This window comes from Lagenorhynchus albirostris, chromosome 5, assembly GCF_949774975.1.
Source record: "Lagenorhynchus albirostris chromosome 5, mLagAlb1.1, whole genome shotgun sequence".
Taxonomy (NCBI): domain Eukaryota; kingdom Metazoa; phylum Chordata; class Mammalia; order Artiodactyla; family Delphinidae; genus Lagenorhynchus; species Lagenorhynchus albirostris.
In genome coordinates this window covers 133,102,900-133,127,625 of record NC_083099.1, presented here as the reverse complement: position 1 = coordinate 133,127,625, position 24,726 = coordinate 133,102,900, and the positions used below count along the sequence as shown (strand labels likewise).

General features: G+C 50.6%; 1 protein-coding gene across 4 annotated transcripts in view; it reads left to right on the top strand.

Annotated features, from left to right (window-relative positions):
- Positions 1–23,570, top strand: part of URB1 (URB1 ribosome biogenesis homolog) — a 64,704-nt gene extending 41,134 nt beyond the window's left edge. For 2 of the 4 annotated variants that reach the window (XM_060150834.1, XM_060150832.1), the window contains 15 exons: positions 582–640; positions 2,258–2,451; positions 3,387–3,497; positions 3,591–3,654; positions 5,487–5,658; positions 6,047–6,149; positions 12,839–12,999; positions 13,444–13,555; positions 15,243–15,349; positions 15,868–16,011; positions 16,987–17,096; positions 18,675–18,872; positions 20,030–20,271; positions 20,935–21,504; positions 22,787–23,570. In XM_060150834.1, coding sequence (XP_060006817.1) covers positions 582–640; positions 2,258–2,451; positions 3,387–3,497; positions 3,591–3,654; positions 5,487–5,658; positions 6,047–6,149; positions 12,839–12,999; positions 13,444–13,555; positions 15,243–15,349; positions 15,868–16,011; positions 16,987–17,096; positions 18,675–18,872; positions 20,030–20,271; positions 20,935–21,504; positions 22,787–22,968 — 2,529 coding nt within the window. In that variant the 3' untranslated portion in view covers positions 22,969–23,570. Of the gene's footprint in view, positions 1–581; positions 641–2,257; positions 2,452–3,386; positions 3,498–3,590; positions 3,655–5,486; positions 5,659–6,046; positions 6,150–12,838; positions 13,000–13,443; positions 13,556–15,242; positions 15,350–15,867; positions 16,012–16,986; positions 17,097–18,674; positions 18,873–19,923; positions 20,272–20,934; positions 21,505–22,786 lie in introns of those variants that run through there. The other 2 variants (XM_060150833.1, XM_060150835.1) reach the window with 2 other exon arrangements.
- Positions 23,571–24,726: the final 1,156 nt, after the last annotated feature.

Here is a 24,726-nt window from a genome sequence, read left to right as displayed (position 1 = left end):
GAGGTCTTAAGTGTGTCGTTTAGTGCTGACAGATACACGTACCCCTGTGCCCACAGTGCTATCCAAGATTTTTATCATTCCAGAAAGCTCTCTTGTGCTTTCTCCCAGTTGGTCCCCTTCCCCCCAGAGCAGCCACTCTTCCGATGTAACATAATGCACCACGTTTGGAGATGTTTCTCCACGTCAGGGACTGTGGACCTACGTTGGCCCTGTTAGGGCGCAGTGGTCTTGCTCTGGGTAGATGTTCTCTCGTGTGTTTAAACAGTCACATGTGGCTGCACCTCTGTGTGTCGCAGATCAGTCAGTGCTATTCAGAATGGTGGACAAAGGGGAAAGTTACACAACTACTTGGGAATTTTCTTTTGGTCATTTGGTGACCATAGGTATGCTAAGACAGAGCTACTAGTGGAAATAACAAAACAATTAAAAAAAATCAAAGTAAGAAGCAACCACAAGCTTTTGCGAATTGCTTAGATAACCATATTCCATATTTACTGTAGGGCTGTAATTTAAATTCTGTGTCCTCTGTTTTAAATTAATTTGGATATTCCACATATATTTCTTGCTTTCTTTATTCCTAGAATTCACTTAATGAAGTTGATCCTGGTGACTGGCAGAAATTTGTGAAGACTGGACTCAAGTAAGTTGAATTTATTTTCTTGGTGCTGTTCAGTAAGGCGGCGAGTGTCTTTGCTGGTGCAGGGCCAGTGGTGTAGCTTGTTATTAGTGTAAAGGACGTGGTGGAGAAGATGCTGCTCCCATTTTGGGCAGACGAGACGAGACGGCAGTGTTGGGGAGGGAAAATGATTTGCCCGTTGACATGTGTGTACTTCTAACAGCGATGAGAGAAGCAGCCTTTAAAAAATGAAATATTTTTGGGGAATTCCCTGGTGGTCCAGTGGTTAGGACTCTGCGCTCCCACTGCCAAGGACCCGGGTTCGACCCCTGGTCAGGGAACTAAGATCCCACAAGCCACGCAGCACGGCCAAAAAAAATAATAATAAATAAATTTTTTTACTGAAATATTTTTTAAAAGCCAGAAATGTGCAGAGAACAATACAGGAGCACCCAGATTTAATAAATGCTGACAGTTTTCTCTATTTGCCCTAATTGCGTCCTTTCCTTCCCTTGTCCCAAAGTGTCACTCTTCTGAGGTTGAGTTTTGTCATGGCCCTGTGTGTTTAACACTTTGGTTGCATGTCAGTATGTCTCTAAATAATAAACCACAGTGTTTATTGAGTTTGACATTGTATACCGACGTATCACTTTATTGTCCCTCTTTTGCACTCAGAAGTTTTTGAGTTACCCATGTTGATACATGGCGATCCAAGTCATTGCTTTTTACTGCTGTAGGGCATTCTGTCTTACGACCGTGCCCCAGTTCACGTAGCCCGTGTCCTCCTGGTGGACAGGACCTCCCTTCTTTCCTTCCTTCCTCCCTCGCGAGCCTGCAGTGAACGTTGCATGTCTCTTCGTGCCCAGGTGCCAGATTTTCTGGGGGAGGGGTCACTTGCTGGCTCTTAATGTGGGCACAGCTCCAGTTTTACTAGGTTTTTTGATTTGTTCTCCAAGCTCACGTAACATGGTGTGGAAGTTCGTTTTGTCCTCGCTTCCTCACCGGCAGTTGATGTGGTCAGACTCTTTCTTTTTGGCAGTCAGGTAGTCATGAAACGGTATTTCATTGCACCTGTAATTTTCATTTCCCTGATTATTCATCAGTTTGAAACTGAGAAAAATACCCAAGAGAGAGAAATAAGTGAAGATGAGTCAGAGGTAAATGGCAACCGAGGATTACCTTCGTGACATGACGACATTTCTTTGAGTCTTTGGTTAATTTGCGTTTCTGGAATGTTCCCTGTGTGCTAAGTGATTCTTAACAACGTTCACATATGATTAAAAACTTTTTTCACCAGAGCATGATGTTTTCATTTCTTTAGTGGGTTCTAAAGGGATTTAAGATGAGAAGGCTTCTGAACCGTTAGAGGGGCGTTTTGAGTAGCTGAAAGGAAGGAAGGAGGGAAGCTGACCTGGCAGGTAGGCCAGGTCAGAAGTGCTCCCTGTGATGGGTGGGCGACTAGGTATGTGATGCTGCAGGTGTGCTGCAGCAGCATGGGTAGTTTGGGTGATGGGTGTATGACTGTGCACTCCAGGATTCTCACCTGTGTGGCGTGTTGGAAGTTTTCCTTGATAAAATGTCGAGAAAAAAGGTTTTCTATTGTTTATGAAGCTAGTTTTCCCTTTGATTCTTGCCTCCTAGATTTCGGTATCAGGACCATGCATTTTTAAAGGCCCTTTGTGCTGCCATCCAGCTCCTGTATCTCCCGGAAAGCGCCGCACGCTCGCGGCTCACTCAGCTCTCGGTGGTCCACGTGATGCTCACCCAGCACTCCCTGTTCCTGCCCACTTTGCTGACGGCTGGAGAGGAGGAAACCCCAGGCAGTCCCGTCAGAGGTGATTCCTTACCCCACCTCCCACTTCAGACGCAGAGCTTATTCCTGGATTTCACGTGTTCTCAGAGCTAAGGAAGCATTACCCAAACGGTGTCCGAATATTTCATGTCTGTCAAATCCAAGCTCAAGAAATGTTTTCTCTGACTTGGGGTCACACAGCAAACGCAGACCTCTCTTCAGAAGCCAGATTTAAGGTTTTCTGCTGTATCGTGGGCGAGCGTTAAAACCTGGGAGTGAGTTAGGGGGAGTTAGGGGGGGGGGTTCTCACCTGGGAGAAATTGTCTAGTTGCGTTAAATGTCTTAATGGGGTGATTGAAACTTTTATCAAGGTCGAAGCGTTCGAAGGTCCCTGTCGGTGGGTCCCTGCTAGGGACTCGTACAGCCCAGGCTTCTTCCATGGTCGGTTCGGTGAGCGTTTACGTTAGCATGGCGAAGACTGTGGGAGATGGCAGAGGTCTGAGGGGTCCTGCCCTCCCGAAGCCATACCCTGTTTAGAGACAAAATTGACATCCCCAAACTGTTAGGAATCACTGTAGAGCTGGTCTGTAATAAACTGCTAAGCTGGAGAGAACCCTTACCCAAGTTCCTGGTACAGGCAGTAGAAAAAGTAGAAAGGCTCCCCGCTTTCAGGCAGGAGTAGAAATATTAGAGATTTTGGTAACATAATCATGGAGAGAAATGCTTAGGTTTAAAAATCTTTGTTGCCTTAAAGTTTGGGAGGGGGCTTGGAGAGGCTGATGGCAGCCTCGTCAAAGATGTGTTTATTTTAAAAAAGGAAAAAGCAGGGAAGGGACCAGGTGCAGTCCTCAGACCAGTGTTGTCTAGAGAAGGCTATCTCAAGCATTCGTGTTAGCTGCAGTGCTTCCTTCTCCGCTTTTACTCTGCACGTGCCCATCCCCCTGTATTGCCGGGCATCTCAGTGCTCTTTTCTTCCAGAAGCGCTGGTGGACCTGATGTCGGTGGCAGTGAGGCTGTGCCCCTCTGTCTGCGAGAGCAGCCACTTCGCGGTGCTCCTCGGGGCCTACGGAGCCTCTCTCAGCGTCCTGGGTGAGGGTGCGGGGACCAGGCGGTGTGATCAGAGTGTATGAGGTCTCGGGGGTCACCAGGAAGCTTTCTAAACTGACCCTCAACTGACTTTAGACCAGAAGATCTTACTTCTCCTGCGGGCCTACGAACAGAACAGCCATAGCCTGGTCAACTTCAGGTGAGCGCTGGGCCTGGAGGTGAGAACGGCAGGTCTTGAAGGCCCCACCCAGTGAGCTCCCCCAGGGAAAAGGGGGGCTGGGTGGACCCCTCGGCTCACACACCATTGCCAGCGTGGGCTGCTCTGGCCTCTCACTGTGAGGATGGTCCCCGATGGCCGGGCCTGTCTGGGCTGGGCCACCTCACTGGTTGGCAGTGTGTGTCTGTCACTTCTGACCTGGGGGTCATTTAGTTGATTCTTCTGAAAACCTTTCTCTTGGTGCCTTCCTTTAGGTGGGAGTGACTTAGGTGGGGATCTGGGAAAAGACTGAGGAGCGCTGGCTGGATGTTAATTCCGCCCTCTTCCTTGTCTGTGCGTGCATGCGTGCGTGCGCACGCGCGCGCAGTGTCTGTCCCTGGATTTGTCTCTTTCCTGTCTGTCTGTCTGTCTCTGTGTCTGTCTGTCTGTCTCTCCTGGGTTCCCAGGGGCCGCTTGCTCCTTGGCCAGCACGGCTTTGGGCCCTGAGGGGCTGGGCTGATGCCTCTCCCTTTGGGCCCTGCCTGAGCTCTGCAAGGGCCGGGGTTAAACTATTCATAGACAGCATCTGAGATTCTCTTTGCTGCCCTAGTTTCTTTTCTCCTTAATTTGGGGCCAGCACCCCAGCATCTGCCCAGTACGTAAGAAGAGCTTTGTGTGCTGAGACAGGAAGTAAGCTTACTGGGCCAAGAAAAATAGTTCAGGAGAACTCTGCAGGGAAGGGAAAAATATATTTCCCTTGTAGAATTCTTTTTTTTTTTTTTTAAAGATTAAAGATGTATTAGCCTAGAAGCCCTCCGCCCCCCGCCACAAAAAAAGCAGTAAAGAGAACCATTTTCTGCCTCTTAAAAAGAGTCCAGGTCATGAATAAACATTGTCTCTCCCTTCCCCTCGTGGCCTCACCCACTTACTGCCTTGGAGGTGGTGCTGCGTCAGTTGTATTCTTTCTGGAATAAACAGCCCCTGTGTACACGAGGGAGAGGAGAGAAAACAGAAGCAGCCTCGCTCACAGTGAAGAGCGAGCCGTCCTACCCAACCCCCCAGCCTCAGAACCCCCCCAACCCCCGCAGCCTCAGAACCCCCCCAACCCCCGCAGCCTCAGAACCCCCCCAACCCCCGCAGCCTCAGAACCCCCTCTCCGGTTAATGGAAGTCACACGAGGGCGCCCTGGGCGCGGACGGGTTCAGTCGCTTTCCAGGAGGAAGGCAAGGTGACCTCTCTGGGCGGCTGCCATGGGGACTGGTGGTGCGAAAGGTAGAGCTGGGGACGGCGCCAAGGCTGTGCAGTGGACCTGGTCCGCTCACGGCCCCGTGGCAACGAGGAAAGGTTTGTATCAGTAGAGCATCATTGAGCTGCCAGGGTTCTGCCGCTGTGTCCAGCACACACTCTGGAGCCAGACTCCCCAAATGTGAATTCCTATTCTTCCACTTACCAGCTGGGCAGGGGACCAGCTGAGCAGCGTTCCAGATCCTCTCTGTGTCTCTCTTCCTGCATTTGCAAAATAAGGATGACACTAGTACGTACCTTATGGGATAGCCGTGCAGATTAAGTGAAATGAATACACATGAAAGGCTTACAGTAGTGTTGGCCTCCATCATCCCCGACACTGTCACACCACCCTCATCATTGTCAACCTCTCCATCACTCCCACCTTCCCCCTAAGTTATGCTGGGGATTAAATGATACAACACAGGACATGTACTCAGTGCCTGGCATGCTAGCTGCTCGACAAAGCTGCCTGCAGTGCCGTCATCACCATCGTCACCCCTGTTCCCGATGGGGCCCTGTGACCAGTCTGCTCTCCCATCCGGCTCTAGGCTGCTAACCTGGGGCCCAGCGGCCGTGGAGCATCAGAAGACGTGCCAGAGCCTGGGCAAGTCCCTGTGGCAGCAGCCGAGCGTCGGGGACATCCTCCGCCTGCTGGATCCGGACCGCATGATGAAGACTGTCCTCCACTTCCCCCAGAGCCGGAGACTGCTGCCCCCCGAGGTGCGGGGGGCCCAGGGGGGAGCCGTCAGGTTTTAGCTGCTATAAAATACAAGCACTGCTTTTCTTGTGATTTGTTAACTTTTTATAAGTAAAATTCCAACCATATGCAAAGGTACAGAGACAGGACCCATGTACCCACCACCCAGCTTCAGAACTTACCAGCACGGACCATACTTGTTTCTCTTATAACTTCTTTCCACCAAAGCAAATATCAAAGGTATAATTTCATGTACAAGCACGGTTGTTGTTTTTTTTTAATAGAACCGTTTTTTAATGGGTTTGGATATTCATAATAATTTGAACTCTAGGTAATAGTGGGTAAACATTCACATGGTGTTACGCTTCTGCAGTTGCACCATACGTTTCTGTTTGTCTCGGGCTATTTCAGGACACACAGGAACCGATATTTCAAGACAGGAGCACGATGGATCTCAGTGACCTTTATGACCCCTGTTTCCTTCTTCACCTCTTCAGTGAATTGACCAGGCCAGGTAATTGCAGCCTTCCGGGTGGGTTGAGGGGGCATGATTATTACCGTAATTACCAAATTAGGACCTTAATCTTGAAAATAATTCTTGAAGGATCTTCAGCTGCCTTCTCGCCTTTCCATTCCAGTGATCTTCAGCAAAGTAACAGTTAATGTTTTGAATACACAGTGATTTTTTTTAACTATAATTTTAAAATCTGGGAGTGTCCCTTTGTCTTTGATGTTTTCCTAATTTTAATGACAAAAGCATTTTCTGAATTTTCACTGAATAGTGGTCACATACCAGCAGAAATGAGAGACTTTGTCTTTGACAATGAGTGAGAGCCTGCTAAGGTTGGCTTTTTCTTGGTTTAAGTATATTTTTGAAATTGTATTTTGTGTCTACTACCCTGAGGGTGGGAATCTTTGTGGGTGAATGCTTCGGAGAGACAGAAAGAACAGAAATGTGTATCAGTACATGCTGGTAAAGGCCAGCGTCTGATTCCCAGGCCGGTCAGGTCTGTTGGTTTGGGGCATTTTGTCGGTGATTGGTGTGTATTTTTTTTGCGGTACGCGGGCCTCTCACTGCCATGGCCTCTCCCGTTGCGGAGCACAGGCTCCGGACGCGCAGCCTCAGCGGCCATGGCTCACGGGCCCAGCCGCTGCGCCGCATGTGGGATCTTCCCGGACCGGGGCACGAACCCGTGACCCCCGCATCGGCAGGCGGGCTCTCAACCACTGCGCCACCGGGGAAGCCCTGAATTTGCGTTTTCTTAATGGCTAATGATGATGAACATCTTGTGGCTTATGTACCATCTGTAATCCTCTTTGGTAAAGCATCAGTTCACGTCTTTTGCCCTTTTATTCTAATGGGTTTTGTTTGTTTGTTTGTTTTTACTGTTGAGCTTTGAGGGTTCTTTATATATTGTACCTATTAGTCCCTTGTTTGAAATGTGATTTGCAAATATTTTCTCCCACTGTGTAGCTTATCTTTTCACCTTCTTAACAGAGTTTTTCAAAGAGCAGCAGTTTTCAATTTTGATGAAGTCCAGTTCATCATTTCTTCCTTTTATGGGTCATGCTTTGGTGTCAAGTCTTAAGAACTCTTTGCCCATCGCTCCATCCTAAAGAATTTCTCCCATGTTTATTTCTGAAAGTTTTATAGTTGTAGGTTTTACATTTAAGTCTGTGGCCTATTTTGAGTTAATTTTTGTATAAGATGTGAAGTTTAGGTCCGGCTTCATTTTTTCGCCTGTGGGTGTTCCGATCCCATCCCCACTTGTCGGTCCTCCATCTGTCCTCCTCGCCCTTCCTCCTGGTTACTGCCGGGCTGGGGAGTCCCGGCGCCCCTGCATTGACACTTCCTGGCTGGGAGGGCAGGAGTGGCCATTACTGCTCCTCACGTGGCCTCCACTGGCACCAAGCGGGAGCCTCGTCCTTCCTCTGTATTAGGGTCCCTCCGATGCCCAGTGGGGACCAGCTAGCATGAAGCCTGAGGGGCTCCCTCACTCCTCCCTCCTGGTTGTAATGGCCGTGTAGATTAGGTGCACCAGGAAACCATGCCTCACTGATTGCCCTGTTTTCTCCCCTCTTAAACTTGATGGTCTTTTTATACTCAAATGCTCTTCCTTATGGATTTGCTGATCCTCTACCACTGCCCTTAGTTCCTAACAGAAAGATGAGAGGGCTGTGTTCTCAGAGACTAGCCTCTCCATGAGCACTGGGTTCTGTGGCTGAGCTAGAGTTTCTTTGCAAGAGAGCAGGGGCATTTCCTTTCATGCACATGTCAGATGGTGATGATGGCCAGCAGATATCTTAACTGCCCTGGTGGCTTTTAGCAGCGGCCAAGTGAGGCACATCTACTACGCTCTTTGATTCCCCCCAGGTCTTGGCAGTGCTGGCTAAGTCTGTTTCTCATCAAACATGAAAATAGATTTTCCACAGTCTAAAAATATGATGCAACTTGAGTGAATTATAACAAATCATTTAGTCTGTTGCTCTTTCAGGAGAGCTTTTAGGAGACAGAAGGCAAAGGCTTGGAAAACAGTAGAGAAATAGTAAAAATCAGGGCAGTGTTTTTCCCGGAATCTTGGATAGTGGGGGTAAGGGGGAAGGACAGGATCTGGAAGGCCTTTTGTGTAGAGAGGTAACTAGTAAATGCTCTTTCAAGTTAGGGAAATCTCCAAATACAGCCGCTTTTACATTTTATTGGTATAATATAGGTAGAAAAATTTGCAGAGCATGTCTACCCAGAAAGGACTTGCAGTAACTTAAAATACTGCTTATACCAAAATCATTCATGTTGAAGTAGAACATTTTAAAAAGCATATAAGTGGATAGGGAAATAGTTATGCAAAACAAATAAGCAAACCAAGAAAAACTAGGTTCATTAAATTTTGCTCTGGGCTACTTATAATCCAGAACAACAAAAAAAATGGAAGCATAATATTTCAAACAAATTTCATCATCTGATAAAAGGAAGTAATACCAGTTCAACAGGAGAGGAAAATTCCTAGCAGTAAAATGATAAGTTGAACAGAACAGAAATCTGTGAACAGGATAATGGCCAAAGGTTTACTGTGGTTGAATTGTCACGCATCTGTTTTTTCATTTATTACTTTTTAAAAAGTTACTCTTCCATTTACTGTTGCCCTGGTGGATCACTAAACATGAACAATGTTTTAAGTAAACTTTTATTGAAGTGTGATGTATAGACACCAGTGCAAATCATATATGTGTGACTCAAGTTTTGGTGAAACCACTGGCCAGATAGGAACAGAACAGAATCGGCAGCTCCTCCTCGGGCCCCTTCCTGGCCAGGGCCCCTTCCTCCCCAGTAGGGACCGGTGTCCTGTATTGGAACTTTATGTAAATGGCATTAAACACTTTCTATTCTTTTGTGTGAGCTTCATTTATCTACGTTATATTTGTGAGATTCATCCATGCTGTGTGTAGCACAAGTTCTCCACAGCGTGTTTGTACTTCCTGCAGTGGCACCCGGGTCCAAGTGTTGCTCAACATTCTGCAGTCCTCAACTGGGTCACCTCCTCCTGCCTCCCGCCTCTGGTGACCACAAATCTGATTAGTTTGTGTGCGTGGTGGCCAGGCTTCAGAGGAACTCGTCTCGCTGCCTTTGCTGAAGATGGAACCTGTTTTCTTAACCTCACTGCTGCTTTTCTGTGAGTCCTTGGCTGGAAAGCAGGGCCAGCCAAGGCTGTTAGCAATGGCAGTGACAAATGCTTTTTCCACAGCGAATTCTTGTCCTCAAGAGAACCGGGCTGAACTCTTTGGCTCCTAATTCACAGAACAGGGAGGCCCACGTGCGGTTCTCACCAGACCACTGGACACAGGCTCCATGGACCGCTCCCTGTGACGAGCCTTCCTGGCCAGGCCGCCTCTAGGAGGTGGTGTGGGAGGAGGCGTGATGAACAGCTCTTTATGCTCCGACAGCACAGCTGCACTGCCACCAAAGCCCATAAAACGTGGGGTGCTTTTTCTTTTAATCCTTGATAATTGTCCTGGTTAAGCCATTTTGGTTTGAAAATCTGTTATCACAAGGCCGAATCTCTATTTATGAAGTTCTTAAAACAAAGAGAATGGTATTTATAACTATTTTTTGATAGCCTATTAGGTTTTCAACACTCAAGGGAAGCTCTTTTCCATACATGTTACAAAGCCAAGACTTCCGGAGAATAACAGAGATGACCACAGAACATGAAATTGACTTTTCCTCACGGACACGTGGAAAATCCTTTTGTCTTAGAGAGTGTCAATGATTACTAAAAATATCCCTGCTGAGTACTAGCTATTTTTAGTGAGTGTAATATTAAATGTTTAGAGTGTTCTCTTTTCCAGATTTATTCCATTTATGTGTGTTTGTTATGAAGGTATGGAGGTATCTTAAACATATCTCATCTTTTCCAAAACAATATAATTTTATCCCTCAGTTTGATGCTTTGTAAAGCATTTGGCATTTTTTCCCCTTCCCATCAAAAGTAGTCACTTGTTAGAAATGAGAAAATTTAGTCCATAAGCTGTTAGAGCCCAAGAGTCTTCTAATTATTCTTTTTCCATCCTTTTACTGTTTCTTTCCTTCCAGTTTTATTGAGATATAATTGGCATACAGCACTGTATAAGTTTAAGGTGTACAACATAGTGACTTGACTTAACATACATCATGCAACAATTACGACAGTAAGTTTAGTGAACATCCGTCATGTCATATACATATAAAATTAAAGAAATATAAAAAATTTTTTTCCTTGTGATGAGAACTCAGCATTTCCTCTCTTAACAACTTTCATATATAACATATGGCAGTGTTGATTATATTTACCATGTTGTACATTGCATCCCTCATACTTATTTATCTTATAACTGGAAGTTTGTGCCTTTTGACCACCTTCATCCATTTTCCCTCCTCCTACCTCCTGCCTCTGGTGACCACAAATCTGATCTCTTTTCCTGTGGGTTTGTTTGTTTGTTGTTTTCAAGTATAGTTGACCTACAACACTGTTAGTACCTGGTGCGTAACATAGTGATTACCTATTTCTCTACATTTCAAAATAATCACCACTCTATCCTTTTACTTAAAATCTGCATCTTGAGGTTAAAAGTGGTTTCTTGTAGACAGCGTATACTTGGGTTTTGTTTTTATATCCAATCTGACCGTCTCTGCCTTTTAATTGGAATGTATACACCATTTACATTTAATGTGATTATCAATCTGATTCCACTTTATCTGCTTTTTTGGCTTTTAGCTATAATTTGTGTGTGTGCTTGTCAGCATACGTACGTGTGTGTGTGTGTATATGTGTTTTTGTGTGCATGTGTGTGTTGGTTGCTTTAGGGTTTAAGGTATACATCTTCAATTTATTGTGGTTTACTTTCAAGTGAGATTATACCACTTCATGGATAGTAGAAGCACCTTACAATAATATATATCTCTCCCCTCCTGGCTTTGCGCTATAATTATCATACATTTTCCATCTGTTGATAAATGTTAAAAAGCCTACAATATGTGGTGGTTTTTGCTTCAGACTGTCAATTACCTTTTCAAGGGATTTAAATATTTTGTTTACCCCATATTTATCATTCCTTGTTCTCTTCATTCCTTTGTGTAGATTCAGATTTCCATCTTCTATCATTTTCCTTCTCATCAAAATACTTTTAAGAATTCTTATAGTTCAAGGCTGTTAGTGATCAATTCTTTCAGCTTTTCAGTCTTAACTTTTGAAAGATTTTCATGGGGTAGGAAATTCTCGGTTGACAGGGTTTTTTCTCATTGTACTTTAAAGACGTTGTCACCTTGATTCTGGATTGCATTGTTTCTAACAAGAAACAGTGTTCTTATCTTTGTTCCGCTCTATGTTTTGAGCGGAATCTTTTAAGATTTTAAGATTTAAAAAAATCTTTTAAGATTTTTTTAATCACCAGTTTCAAGCAATTTGATTATGATGAGGCTGGGTGTAATTTTCTTTATGTTTTTTGTGTTTGGGGTGTTCATTGAGCTTCTTGGGCCTGTAGGTCTGTGGTTTTGTCAAATTTGGAAAAGTTTTGGCCATTATTTCTTCATTTTTAGGGACTCCAGTTATACATGCATTAGCCTGCTTGAAATTGTCCCACAGCTCAGTGATGCTCATGCTTTTAAAATTCTTCTTTCTCTCTGTGTTTCAGTTTGGTTAGATTCTGCTGCTGTCTTCAGGTTCACTGTTCTTTTTTTCTTCAATGTCTAATCTGCTGATCAGATTAGTGCATTTTTCTTTTATGTTTGTTTGGTCTTTTGTTTGTTTTATTGAAGTATAGTTGATTTACAGTGTACTTATGTCAAACCTAATCTCCCAATTCATCTCACCCTCCCCAGGTGACCTATCCCTGTTCTGAGGTTTTTCTTGACAATGTTTATATTGTAAAAAGGCCTGGGTTTTTGTTAAAGAGGATTTGAAGTGTCCTGAATCGCAGGTGTGATCAAGTGGGTCCCCTCATGTATCCGACCTTCTCTCCCGTCACATCCTCTCCTGGAGTAACGTGCGTTTTTCAGGGCTCACAGGTGTTGAGAGAATATCAGCCAGCCAGCTCTGGGCTGTAGCTTTTGTTCGGGCTTGGTGAGCCACTCTTCTGTGAGATTTCTGTCATTTGTTTGAAGAAAGAACTAGGGTTGCAGAGTGGATATAAGTTAATCCTTCGTAAAATCGATAGTCCAGCTCAGACCAGTTCGCATTGGCTGTATCTCCCAGCATCGCCGCCTTACGTATTTTCCTCGGCTGTGTTTGTAGGTGGGAACTCAGAGGCGAGGGCTGAACACGGTAGACCGGAGAGCCAGCTTTCTCTGCTGACCCTCCGGTTGTGTCCCCCAGGCCTCCGCATGCTGGGATCTCAGTGGCGGGTCCGAATGCCACCTCTGATCTCTGGTTCACTGGGTATTTGTGAGAAGTAATGAAAGATTCCTGGGATTCTTGGGATTACAAGCATCTTAGAAACTGAAGGCATGTGGTTATTGCCACGGAAGGGGAGAGAGTCTTTTACCCGGCTTCAGCAGACGTTAAGGAGTGCAGGAGGAAGACTTGCATTTCTTGTACCTAGCACGCACCCATAGCTGATGGTGGTAAGACGCGAGAGCAAATGGCATTCTCTGTGTTGCACGAGTGTCACAGAATCATAGCGTGTGTGTGTGTATGTGTGTGTGTAGTTAAGGCTGTATTTTATTTCCCTCAGAATTTGTGGTGGATTGTCGGAAATTTGTGGATTCAAATGCTCTGGGCCTAACTGTCACAGCCCTCAGCAGCTACGACCCCCTGATGCGAGCCGCGGCCTACTCCGTGCTGGCAGCCTACTACTCACAGCTGGAGGGGGCACGCTTCCGGGAGCAGCCCCAGGTGAGCGGGGCTGCGGGGATGGCTCTCCGCCCGGCCTGGTGGAAGGATTTCCTAAGGAGATCAGAGGTGTTGCCGGGAGACTGATACAGGACAAAGTCTGTCCGCTGCTGGGGGAGGGGGGGTGATGCCTGAGGCTGTCTCGGGTCCTCAGCCCTGGGAGATGGAGACAGGTCTCCCCTTACAAGTGGTCTTCTTGTGTCGCGGTGGGCAGAGCAGTTCTAATTTCTGTTGAACTCAGGGGTGACGGCAGCTGTCACCCAGGACACACAGAGCCTCAGAAGCTGCGCCCTGAGGTGGTGGGGACAGGCGTCACCTTGGGTGGTCCCTGGGATGCGAGGAGCAGGCCACTGTGCAAAGCCGTGGTTTAGGCTGTACAAGATAAGGCTGATCACAGACGTTCTGCAAATTCTCTTTTTTTTTCCGCCCCTTTTTCCTGGTTTGAAGGTACTGTACCTGTTGGACGTAGTCCGGAACGGGATCCGAACTAAGAACATGAGACTCACCTTCACCTTGACTCTCTTCATCGCCAAAGCAGCCTTGCAAGTTTTGAAACCAGGTACCACTGACAGAATCAGGTTGGGGTGAGGTGGAAAGTTTGAGGCTGAGCAAGGCCACTTGGAGGCGTTCATCCCGCAGGCGTAACCAGTCCCCCACACAGGTGAGGGAGACGGATCAGGGTCACACGTGCACGGCGCAGAAGAGTGTGTATGACGGGGGGAGATGATGTGTTCCTGTTTGCCTGTAGGGGTGTAAAGCTGTGGTAAAGCCAATCACAGCTCCCACCAAAGAGCTGCTCGGGGGCGTCACGGATCCGGACGCGAGCGCTTAGAGGGACCTGACACGGAGGCCCGTCCGTGTTGGCAGCTGCCGCTCTGAGCTCGGGGGTCGGCGTCAGTGTAGCTCACCAGCTAGAGGACAAGCGGCCTGTGGGTCCCATGCAGGTGTCACCCAGGGCATGGAACACGAAACACTCCACTTTGTTCCTCACAGCAGGGCAGCGCCGAGGTAGTGTGAGCACCAGTCAGTCTATCATAGGACCTTTTTTTTTTTTGGAATTAGTGAAAAGTCGTAGAATGTTGATAACGTTAGGGACCACAGGGTTCTTTGGAGGTAACATGGTTTTTAGATGAGGAGACAGCCTCCCAGCTGGGGCCCCCAAGGTTAAATAGCTTGTTCAAGGCCCCACAATCAACCTGTCGTCAAGTTGCTGTTAGAATTCAGATTTGATTTTCACGTCCTCCGTATCTTTATTTTTGGCTGCGTTGGGTCTTTGTTGCTGCTCGCGGGCTTTCTCTAGTTGTGGCGAGCGGGGGCTGCTCTTCATTGCGGTGCGCGGGCTTCTCATTGCGGTGGCTTCTCCTGTTTCAGAGCACGGGCTCTAGGCACTCGGGCTTCAGTAGTTGTGGCTCGCGGGCTCCAGAGCGCAGGCTCAGTAGTTGTGGCACACGGGCTTAGTTGCTCTGCGGCATGTGGGATCTTCCCGGACCAGGGCTTGAGCCTGTGTCCCTGTGTTGGCAGGCGGATTCTTAACCACTGTGCCACCAGGGAAGTCCCCCCGTATCATTTTTATTACATGTTTTTTTCTTTACCTTAGAAATTACGGGAGGAAAGAAGGTAATTAGCCATTTAGACTGCAAAGGAACAAACTCTTCTGTGAAAATACCCCAGCAGAGGTCACGGTGGATGGCCTTGGCCTCCCATCCAGTCTGTGCCCCCCAGGCAAGCTGTCCCACATCAGACCTCCTGTCGGTGTTGGAGCACAGGGCAGCATCAGTGGTCCAGGGTTGGGACGGGGGGAGGAGGTGTCGGCCCCGTTGCATTCAAGGGCCAAGTGACCCAGGGCGCGTGTGAGCCCCCTTTGCTGTGGCGGTTTCCTCAGTGGGAGGCCGATGGGCTGGGTGTTAGCCCTGTGCTGTCTGAAGTGTGGCCAGGCCCCACTCTCCCCACCAGCTGATTAGAGTTTAGGCAGTGGGCTGATGCCTGGGGAGGGGTGACGTCTCCGAAGGACTGGACATCCTCACGTGGTTCCTGGGCCGCAAGAGAAGCCCGTGTGCTGTGTAGAACTAAGGTGTCTTAACTGCGTGTTAATTCTTGAGAACTAATAACCTGGATAAGGATTGGAAAGCCCCGAGGGGGCAGGGATTTATGTCTGACCGCCCCCCAGGGTCCTGCTCCCCTACTCCAGCCGGCCACGGGGTGTCCTCTTGGCACTGTGGTGAGGGACTGTCTGCTTGTTTTCACAGAGGAGCACATGTATTTGAAGGTCAACAAGTTCCTGCTGTCCCATGAGTACCTGAACATGAACAAAGTTCCAGGCTTCTACCAGTTCTTCTACAGCTCGGACTTCGAGGTAAGGCTCTGAGGTCTCGGGGTCCTGGAAAGACTCCTAAATGGGGTGCTCAGCCACTGCGCTGACGTTTCCCCGAGGAGACTGTCAGCTGCAGAGCACAGGCTGGGGTGGAGCTCGGGGCCAGGCGGGCCTGTGTGTGGAAACGCTTCCCATTCCATACCTTGATTCTTGGGTGTCTTCTCAGACCTCACAGACTGCTCCAGAGGCCTCGAGTCATGGCCTCCTCGCTGTATTTTCTTGGTGAAGCCCTGGGTTGAATACTAATGTGCTTTTGCAGAACACCCCCTGTGAGTAAGCACAGTTCACTGTGTAAACTTGACTTGGTCCCTTATTCCTGACCTGGAGAAACGGAAGCAGAGAGGAGATGGAGGGTTTTTAATAACATACCCAGAAACGGAGGGTGGGGACGGCTGTGCTGCAGCCTTTGCCCCCAGTTGAAAGTACTGGCGTTGGAAGAGTTTTCAGGGGAAAAGGCCTTCACTTATTTAACAATAGTTTCTTGGTTGCTTGGGTTACAGCAGAAGACGGAGCGGGAGTGGATGTTTGGGCTTCTGCGCCAGGGGATGCGGGACAAGTACTGCTACGAGCTCTGCGCCAGGCGGGGCGTCCTCCACGTCATCCTGTCCTTCTTCAGCAGCCCGCTCTGCGACGACGTGGCCCAGGTAGGCGGCCCGTGCTCCTGGGGGGCTGAGGCCTGGGCCCTTGCACGGGGTTCCATCTGCCAGCCTAGTCCCCGTGGAGTCTCACCCAGCCTGGCCTCCCGATTCTACGTTAGCCTCCGGTGCCCTAGCCTGGGGGCAGGGCCTGTGGAGAGGGAGGGAGGTGATGAGTACCCAGGTGGCTCTGGAACGGCTGAAAGCTCTAGAAACTCGTCACCCCATAAATGACTGAGGTGCTTGGAGACACGCCCGAGCCACCAGGATGTCTCACGATGCACAGAAGCTGCAGGTTCTCAAAACTCGGCTGGGAAAATGAGTCGGGAGTCGAACCTGCCTGCCTCACAGCTGACGAGGGAGTCTGCACATTCGCTCTGCCCCTGGAGCCAGAGCTCATGTTGTGCGAGACATAACTGGGAGAATTCATCAGTGTTTTGACTGATTTCTAGCCGGGTCAGCTTCTGCTTGTGGTATCATGTAAAATGTGGGTAAATAGCAGTGAGTTTGAATAAACCGAATTCGAGTGCGGTAGATTTCTATTGTTTACAGCCTGTGAGAGCTCTAAGGCACCCAGTTAACAGCTCCAGCAGGAGTCCCACCGTTCTGTCCCCTCCAGGTGGCAAAATCAAGGCAATGAACGAGCCGCCTGCAGTTCATGGCTGGGCTAGAAACGGGTCCGCCCTCCTCCCCACTCAGGCTGCCCCAGATGCGGGCCGTGTGGCTTCCGTGCTGCGTCTCTGCTTGTGGTGGACTAGCGGGTGGGCGTCCCCGGGCCCGAGCTCGCTGTGGCCGTCTGTGTGCTCTGGCCGTCACTGTGGGGAAGGGTGGTCCCACGCGGCCACCACCCTTGCGGACTTAGCAGATGGTACGTGCAGCCCCCGCCTGTAACTGGAACATAGCATTCTGTTTTTTAAAGTGTTCCCTGGATCATGTAAGTCAGGTTTTCCCACTGAAGAGTAACTTTCTGTTCTGGGTTTGCAGAATTGGGTTTTGGAAATTCTGCAGAATGCTGCCCGGGATGCCAAATCTGCCTATGAGATCCTGCGGGATTACAGCCTCTTAACGTGGGTCCTACACATCCTGGAGAGCAAGTAAGCACCGTGTGTGTTTGTGTGTGTGTGTGTGTGTGTCTGTGTGTGTGTATCTGTGTCTGTCTGTGTAACTGTGTCTGTGTGTGTGTGTCTGTGTGTGTGTATCTGTGTCTGTCTGTGTAACTGTGTGTGTGTGTGTCTGTATGTGTGTGTGTGTATCTGTGTGTGTGTATGTGTGTGTGTCTGTGTCTGTGTATCTGTGTGTGTGTGTCTGTGTGTGTGTGTGACTGTGTCTGTGTGTGTGACTGTGTGTGTGTGTGTGAGAGCGAGAGAGTGTGTGTGCTGTGCACACACCGTGCCACCTCCTGCCATCTCTCGCGTCCGCTGGAAGTGTCCCGGAGAATCTGTGTTCCCGAAACAGCATCCTCTACACCACCTTTCCGTCTCTTGTGCCAGGTCCAGGCTCCTCCCCTGGAGTGGGGTCCCCCATCTGAGGTTTCAAGATCTCTGCCCTTCCTGAGGCAGAAACAGGGAGGTCCTGTTTCAGGAACGCTCATGCGGTGATGTGGGTTCGCACTCCACTCCCGCCCAGGGTCAAGGTGCTCGGCGAAGAGCCGGTGCCGGAGCAGCGTCGAGGGCTGGAGTGGGTGTTTGTCTTGTTACTGGGGCTGCTGTCACCGGGTGGCTCAAACGACACAGTTTCATTTTCTCGCCTTCTGGAGGCTGGAAGTCTGAGATCAGGGGGCCAGCATGGTTGGGTTTGGTGGGAGCTCGTTTCCTGGCAAACACACTGCCGACTGTGTCCTCACATGACCAGGGAGAGAGAATGAGAGAGCTCTGGTCTCTTTCTCTTCTTACAGGACATTAATCCCATCATGGGGGCTCCATCCTCATGACTTCTAAGCCTAATGGCTTCCCAAAGGCCCCACCTCCAAATATAGTCCCACTGGGGTTAGGGCTTCAGCATCGGAATGGGGCGGGGGACACGCTTCAGTCCATAGTGTGATCTGTTTTGATTCCTTACACTCTCCTAAGTTTGTGGCTGTGTGAAAAGATGAAGACCTTGTCTCAGCAGACAGCCCTTGGTGGTAGGGATCTTTCTTTCAAACAGCTACCTATGATGATAAGCCTGGGGACATCCAGGCTCTTTCATGCATTTTTTTTTCCTTTTGTGCATTTTTTTAAAAGAATTAAAAGATTTTTCTCTGAAAGAAAGTAATGTCTTATATCTAAAGGCAGCATGGGCTGATTACCTGTTCCTGGCTGTCCTTTATGCTTCAGGGTTGAGTTGTTCTCGTGGGCGGGAAGCCTCTTCTTACGGTGCCGCAGCAGCTCCAGAATGTCCCTCAGTGGGGACTGAGGTGGTTGGCTGTCTAGAAAGGAGGGTTGGGGGCTCGCCCTGGGGTGGAGCTGCGTTTCTATAGCGGACATCCTGTGTTCACTTAGATGCTGTGTCCCCCTCTTTGGGGGCTGCAGCGGGAGGATAGATGGCTGGGGGAGAGGGGAGGAGTCTGCCACTTGGGATGGTCACCACCGTTGCAGTGTCTTCCATGGTTGCCGCCCACTCCCTCCAGGAGATGTCACTGGGAGGAGAGGATGTGACAGACAGTGAGTGGACTTTCCCACATTTGATTTCAGGTTCCTGGAGACTCAGCTGCTCTCCAACCTCATCTCCCTGCTGCACACACTGTGGGTGACCACCCTGGGGGACAGAGGCGTGGAGGCAGGGGAGCAGCCTCCTTGCAAGCCTGGGTCCCAGGAGCCCCCGAAGCTGCTCGCCCTGCACTTGGTCGACGAGTTCCTCTACGTTCTCCTTGTGCTCACGAAGCACCTGAGGTAAGCCCCTCCCCACTGGCCATGACCCCTTGGAGGTCACGGCTCCACAGGTAGGCTCTGGGCGGGGGCTGCCATCCCTTCGGTGACGTCAGGAAACCTACTTCAGCTGCTCTTCTTTCCACGTCAACTTCAGGAGGTTCCTTTCAAGGCCGTGAGAACTTAGCACACTCGAAAAACCTAAAGCCTGTCATTCCAGATCATTTTTAGCAGCAAACCATCTAGTGGACTTTTGGATCCAAGCACTCAAAATGTTTTATAGAAAGAACATATTTTCCATGATCTAAGCCTAGGAAAGTTAAGCTGCTCCCAAACTCGCCTCCGCTTTCATTAGCCTGTGGGCTCCCTTATCCATGAATTCCTTGAAAATTTCAGTATTTTCCCCTTGGAATTACACTCTTGGTTTCCTCAGGAGAGCTCAGTTCTTCTCGGATTCTACTGTGTTAGAGAATATACACTGCGTGCCCTCAGATTTCTGACTTGGGAACAGGGGTATGCTGATTGAAACCAGAGGATCGATAGCCAGTGGAGTGTCATCTCAGAATGAAACTTTCTTGATAAAGAACCAGGCGTTTGGTTTTCTGTTGTTCGGAATTCAATTGTTGGATTCACGCCAGAGAGCCCGTTTCTTATTTTGAGGTTGTCCCGAGAGACACGTTGGTCTCTGAGAACCGATTGTTATTCAGAATACTGATCGTAAGTGTTAAAATTGTGGAAGGCAGATGGTTTTGAATTTTAAATTCCTTAGAACTCGGAGGGATGTGCGTCCCCGCAGTGCCCACCGTCAGGTTCGGCCGTGGGTGTGCCGTCCCCGGGCTTTGCCGAGCCTTTTCCCTCGAGGCTGAGAGTTCCTGAGTCGGAGAGGAACTGGCGGTCCTGGAGCTGTTTAGCGTGGCAGCGAGCACCCCCACCGCAGGCTCTGCCCAGCTCTCCCGGTTTCCAGAGCGCTTTCTGTGCCTCCAGGGCGGAGCTCAGACTCCATTCTGCCTCCCCTGGAGGGGCTCCCCGTTTCCTGCGCTGTGCGCTGGGCTCCACGCTCTTGTCTGTTGTGAAGGGTCGCCCGGGCTGTGAGTGGACGGTGTGCTGAGCTGCAGGACGAGGTCCTGGGCTGCCAGACAAGGAGGTGGCCCTGGCTCAGTCCGTGGCGTTGGCTCCCGCAGGCCCACCTTGGCCTCCACCCAGCTCACCAGCTTCTTCGGGGCACTCGACTCCGTGCTGAGGTACCGGGCCACCGTGCTGCAGGCCTTCAGGGACGTGAACCGCTTCACCGTGAACGAGACTGTGCTGTCCACCAGGGATGCCCTCATCCTCCTGCACCAGTGGAGCCTCGTCGAGAGAGATGTCAGGCTCCAGGAGGACCTGAGAGCAGCCGCGGAGAGATGCCAAGTCAGGGAGCTGCTGAGTGAGTGTCGGACCCGCTCCCCAAGCTGTGCTCGCTGCCCCGCGGAGCAGCCGGCGTCTTACCGTCCCTGAGCGGCATGTCTGCAGCTTAGAGACAGGGCCTGTCCGTCTTCATAGCCCGAGAGGGAGCGGGGGGCCGGCTCTGAGTCCCAGCTCTGCCGCTAACCAGCGCTCAGCTGCTACGATAGCAGTCACGACGGGTCACAGGGAAGCACTGAGCACTCGCTGTGCTCCAAGCGTGGGGACGCGTCCCGGGAGGGCACAGCCCGTGGGCCGCCCCACCATCTGCATCTGTGTGTGTGTTAGGGGGTGGGCGGAACACCAGTCTCACCACCTTTTCTCTTTCCTGTGTGTGTGTGTGTGTGTGTGTGTATGTGTGTGTGTGTCCGTGTGTGTGTATGTGTGTGTATGTGTCCGTGTGTACGCACGTGTGTGTATGTGTGTGCGTGTGTGCGCACGTATGTGTGTACGTGTATGTGTGTGTGCATGTATGTGTGTGTGGTGTGTGTGCGTGTTGTATGTGTGCGTGTGTGCGTGTATGTGTGTGTATGTGTGCGTGTGTGTGTGGTGTGTGTGTATGTGTGCGTGTGTGTGTGCGTGTATGTGTGTGGTGTGTGTGATGTGTGTGTATGTGTGTGTGTGCGCGTGTGTGTGTGTGAGACAGAAATGCTCAAGGATAAGAACAAGCCAGCTGGGCCAGCCCGAGCCAAAGGCCTCCGGGGCCGGAAGCGGAGGCCTGGGGAGGCCGAGGAGGCGGTGGACCCCGAGCTGCCGGCGTCCACCTTGGAGGTGTGCAGGGGCCTCCTGAGGTCCATCCTGACCCACTGGGGGCCCGTGTTTCCTGACCCCGAACCTGAGAGCGAAGGCCTAGGCCCTGTGGGCGCCGTCACCGTCCTGGTGGCTGGCTGGGTGCTGCGCTCCGCGGCCGCGAGCCCACTCGGCCGGGTGGAGACGGCGGGCCTCCTGGGCTGGCTCAGGAACCGCATCTTGCCGCAGCCAGCGGTGGTGGCCGACCTCCTTCAGGACAGCGCCGTGGCGAGCGGCATGTTCAGGCTGTATAGCAGGTTCTGCGGCGCCGAGGGGCTGGCGGGGCCCGAGCAGAGCGCGGCCAGCCTCTTCAACGCCGTCATGCTGCAGCTGGGGGCGGCCCGCGGCCCCGCCGGGAGCCCCTACCGGCCGATACTCGAGGTCGTCCACCTCTCTTCTCTGAACGCGGAGGATGCAGCCACGCGAGGTAAGCCTGGTGCTCAGGTCGGAGGCTGAAGAAATGCGGGAGTGGGCCTGGGGTGGGGAGCGTCTCCTGTTCCTTAGAGCCTGTCGTAAGCCTTTGGGGGCCCCTCTCCACGGTTCTGAGGATCGCGGAGACGGCCATGGGGCCCTGAGTGCAGGGGGAGAGGAAATCTCTGCCTTTGCCTTCAGGTGAGAGAAACCTTTAGTGATGGTTTTGCTAACAGTGGAGAAAGGTGCTCACATCACAGCCTTGTGTCCCACCGGGACGCTCTGTTGCAGAGCAGCGGCTTTCCTAAGTTTCTATCGTTATTACCCACGTGAAGAGTTACGTTTCATGTCATGGCCAGGGTTGTGTGTGTGTGTGTGTGTGTGTGTGTGCATTCGAGCACACGTGCACAAGAGCACACACATGCGCACACACACACACAAGTCACACAATTCATGTGCTTGGCGCTTAGCAGGTTCTTTTTTTTTTTTTTTTTTTTTTTTTTGCGGTACGCGGGCCTCCCCCTGCTGCGGCCTCTCCCGTTGCGGAGCGCAGGCTCCGGACGCGCAGGCTCAGCGGCCATGGCCCACGGGCCCAGCCGCTCCGCGGCATGTGGGATCCTCCCGGACTGGGGCACGAACCCGTGTCCCCTGCATCGGCAGGCGGACTCTCAACCACTGCGCCACCAGGGAAGCCCTTAGCAGGTTCTTAATAAAGGTGTGACTGCACAGACGAGGGAACAGCAGAGGCTGTAGGAGGACAGGAGGGAGGCTGTGACCATGTGCAGGTGACTCCTCCATCCGGGAGGGTGGACCCTTCACTGGGGGATGAGGGACACGACGGGGAGCAGGGAGGGGGGCGGGCCCACAGCGCAGCAGGTGAGCTCACCTGGTAGCCGGGGTGCCCTGCCCTCTCCTGTGGCCGCAGTCGGGGAATTGAATCTGGGCCTGTAAACCTTCTCACCTGTGCCACTGAGGGGATGATGGGAAGTGACTCCGGGCCGCTCCTCCCCAGCTTCGGTTGTGGTTCTTGGCCTGGGCGGTCAGCACCAAGGAAGAGGCTTGACTTGTAGTAACTTTTTTTTACATTTCACACACATTCATTCATCGCATGAAAAGATAATTTTAAAATGAACAAGAAAGGTTGACTTATAGTCAAGCAAAGGTGGAGTTAATTTATGGCAGTGCGCGCTCACTGCCGTCTGGGGCTTCGCACAGCCCCGGGCCCCTGTGCATGTGGGCGGGTGACTTGTTTTCTGACTGACCGGATTGCGTTCTAATGGCCTTGTCCCTTTCCTCAGCCACTGCTGCGTTCCTGGTGTCTCTGTACATTAAGGACGTCTGGCTGGGGGCCCAGCGGCCAGACACCCTCTTGACCCACGTCCGGATGGTCCTCGACGCCTCGGAGGACGGGGAAGGTGGTGACGAGGAGGCCGTCGTCAGGCTCTGCAAGGACATCGCGGCCGCGATCCCTGACACTTAACCCCCTGCGGCTGGCGCTTCTGGCTCCAGGCTCTAGGAGTCAGGTTGAGTCAAGGGTTTCCATGGAAGGCCTGCGAGATGACAAGCTCTGAATGTTGACCAGGTGTCCTGACAGGAAAAGTTGGCTTCATTTAACTGACTGATAAATAATAAGCTCAAGGGACCACGTGTGCAAAGCGGTCAGGGTTACAGTGGGCTTGGGGACCTTCGGGCCGTGAGCCCCAGTCAGCGAGGACCCTTCCTCTTAGGGGCTCATTGTTCCTCAAAGAAATACCACAAATCGAGGTGGCGCTTCTGAGTGCGTAAGGGGTTCATGGACTTTAAAGCCGAAGTGTCCAGAGATATATCAGGCAGAAGAGCAAGGAGAGAGACGTGTAAAGTTTGCCTTAAGGCTTTAAAACATAGCTTTGTGGAACTTTTTGAATAAATAAGCCCTGCCAGTGTTAAGTTATTTTAGTAAATAAAAAGGATGTTACACTAAATCCTTAAAGTATGGAATTGTTTTGACTTCTGCTTTGGAAAGACAGCCTATATTTTTAAAACTTCTGTTTCAAAGGGGGATTTAGAATTTTATAACTTGTTAATAAACGTCTGTTTTTGTTAGGTTTTTGTGTTTTGTTTAATTGATGTGATCACAGGCTCTTTTTATTCTACAGAGACCTGCATTTCAGAGGTCAGGATTTGACTTGTAAGATTCCTACATTAATTGATACTGTAGCTGACGAACGTTGACTATGAAGTTTCATGGGTTTCCCAGATAAAATTTGGTCCTGATCATTTAAAGCTCTGCATGTACCCTCCTGCACACCCAGGTAGGTGCCCAGGGGTCTGCTGGGCCCTCGTGCCACGTCAGCACGCGCATTCCCTGTCTGCCGCCTGGGAGGTGGCTGCTTATTTGCCCATATGATGTTTATTGCACTGGCAATGGCTTGGTTTCAGCTTAAACATTTACACTTTTGTCTCCTTCCAGTGTTGTTTAGACTCTTTTCAGGTTTGTTTTTTTTTGCGGTACACGGGCCTCTCACTGTTGTGGCCTCTCCCGTTGCGGAGCACGGGCTCTGGACGCGCAGGCTCAGCGGCCATGGCTCACGGGCCCAGCCGCTCCGCAGCATGTGGGATCCTCCCGGACCGGGGCCCGAACCCGTGTCCCCTGCATCGGCAGGCAGACTGTCAACCACTGCGCCACCAGGGAAGCCCTTTTCTGGTTTTTTTAATGACTTAAGATTTTTACCAAGTCAAGAGTAACGCTTCTGTGCATTTGTCCCCTTCCCACAGTGGGGCTCATCGTCTAGAAGACAAGGAGCATTTACCTCCCCTATCCCCTCGCCTGCAGAACACCCACAACAATATTCTTAGAATGTCGTGAAGCCAGAATCCTACATTTAGATTCAAGTTGGAAAGCCCATGTGGTCCTTTCTGCCCTCTTTCTGCATCTCTGGAGCCCATCAGTCTCCCTTCCCCCATCTTCCCTTCTAACCCGCTGTCCCCCAGGCTGGCGAGGCCAGGCCTGGCCCTCACCTTACAGGATTATTTTTCAGTCACCTGGGATGGAGGGGGTGAGGTGTATGGGCTTTGTGGTATGGTGCTGGCACCCTGCCAGGGGCAGGCTGTCAGGCACTAGAGAACTGGGTCCATCGGGGCTCTCAGATCAGACGTCACACGAAGTCACACAGCACGGGATCCTCCTGCCACTCGGGCTTAAGCCTTGCCTGCTGCACCCGACTGCCCTGTCCGGGGAGACGCCGCCCTGGGCTCTGTC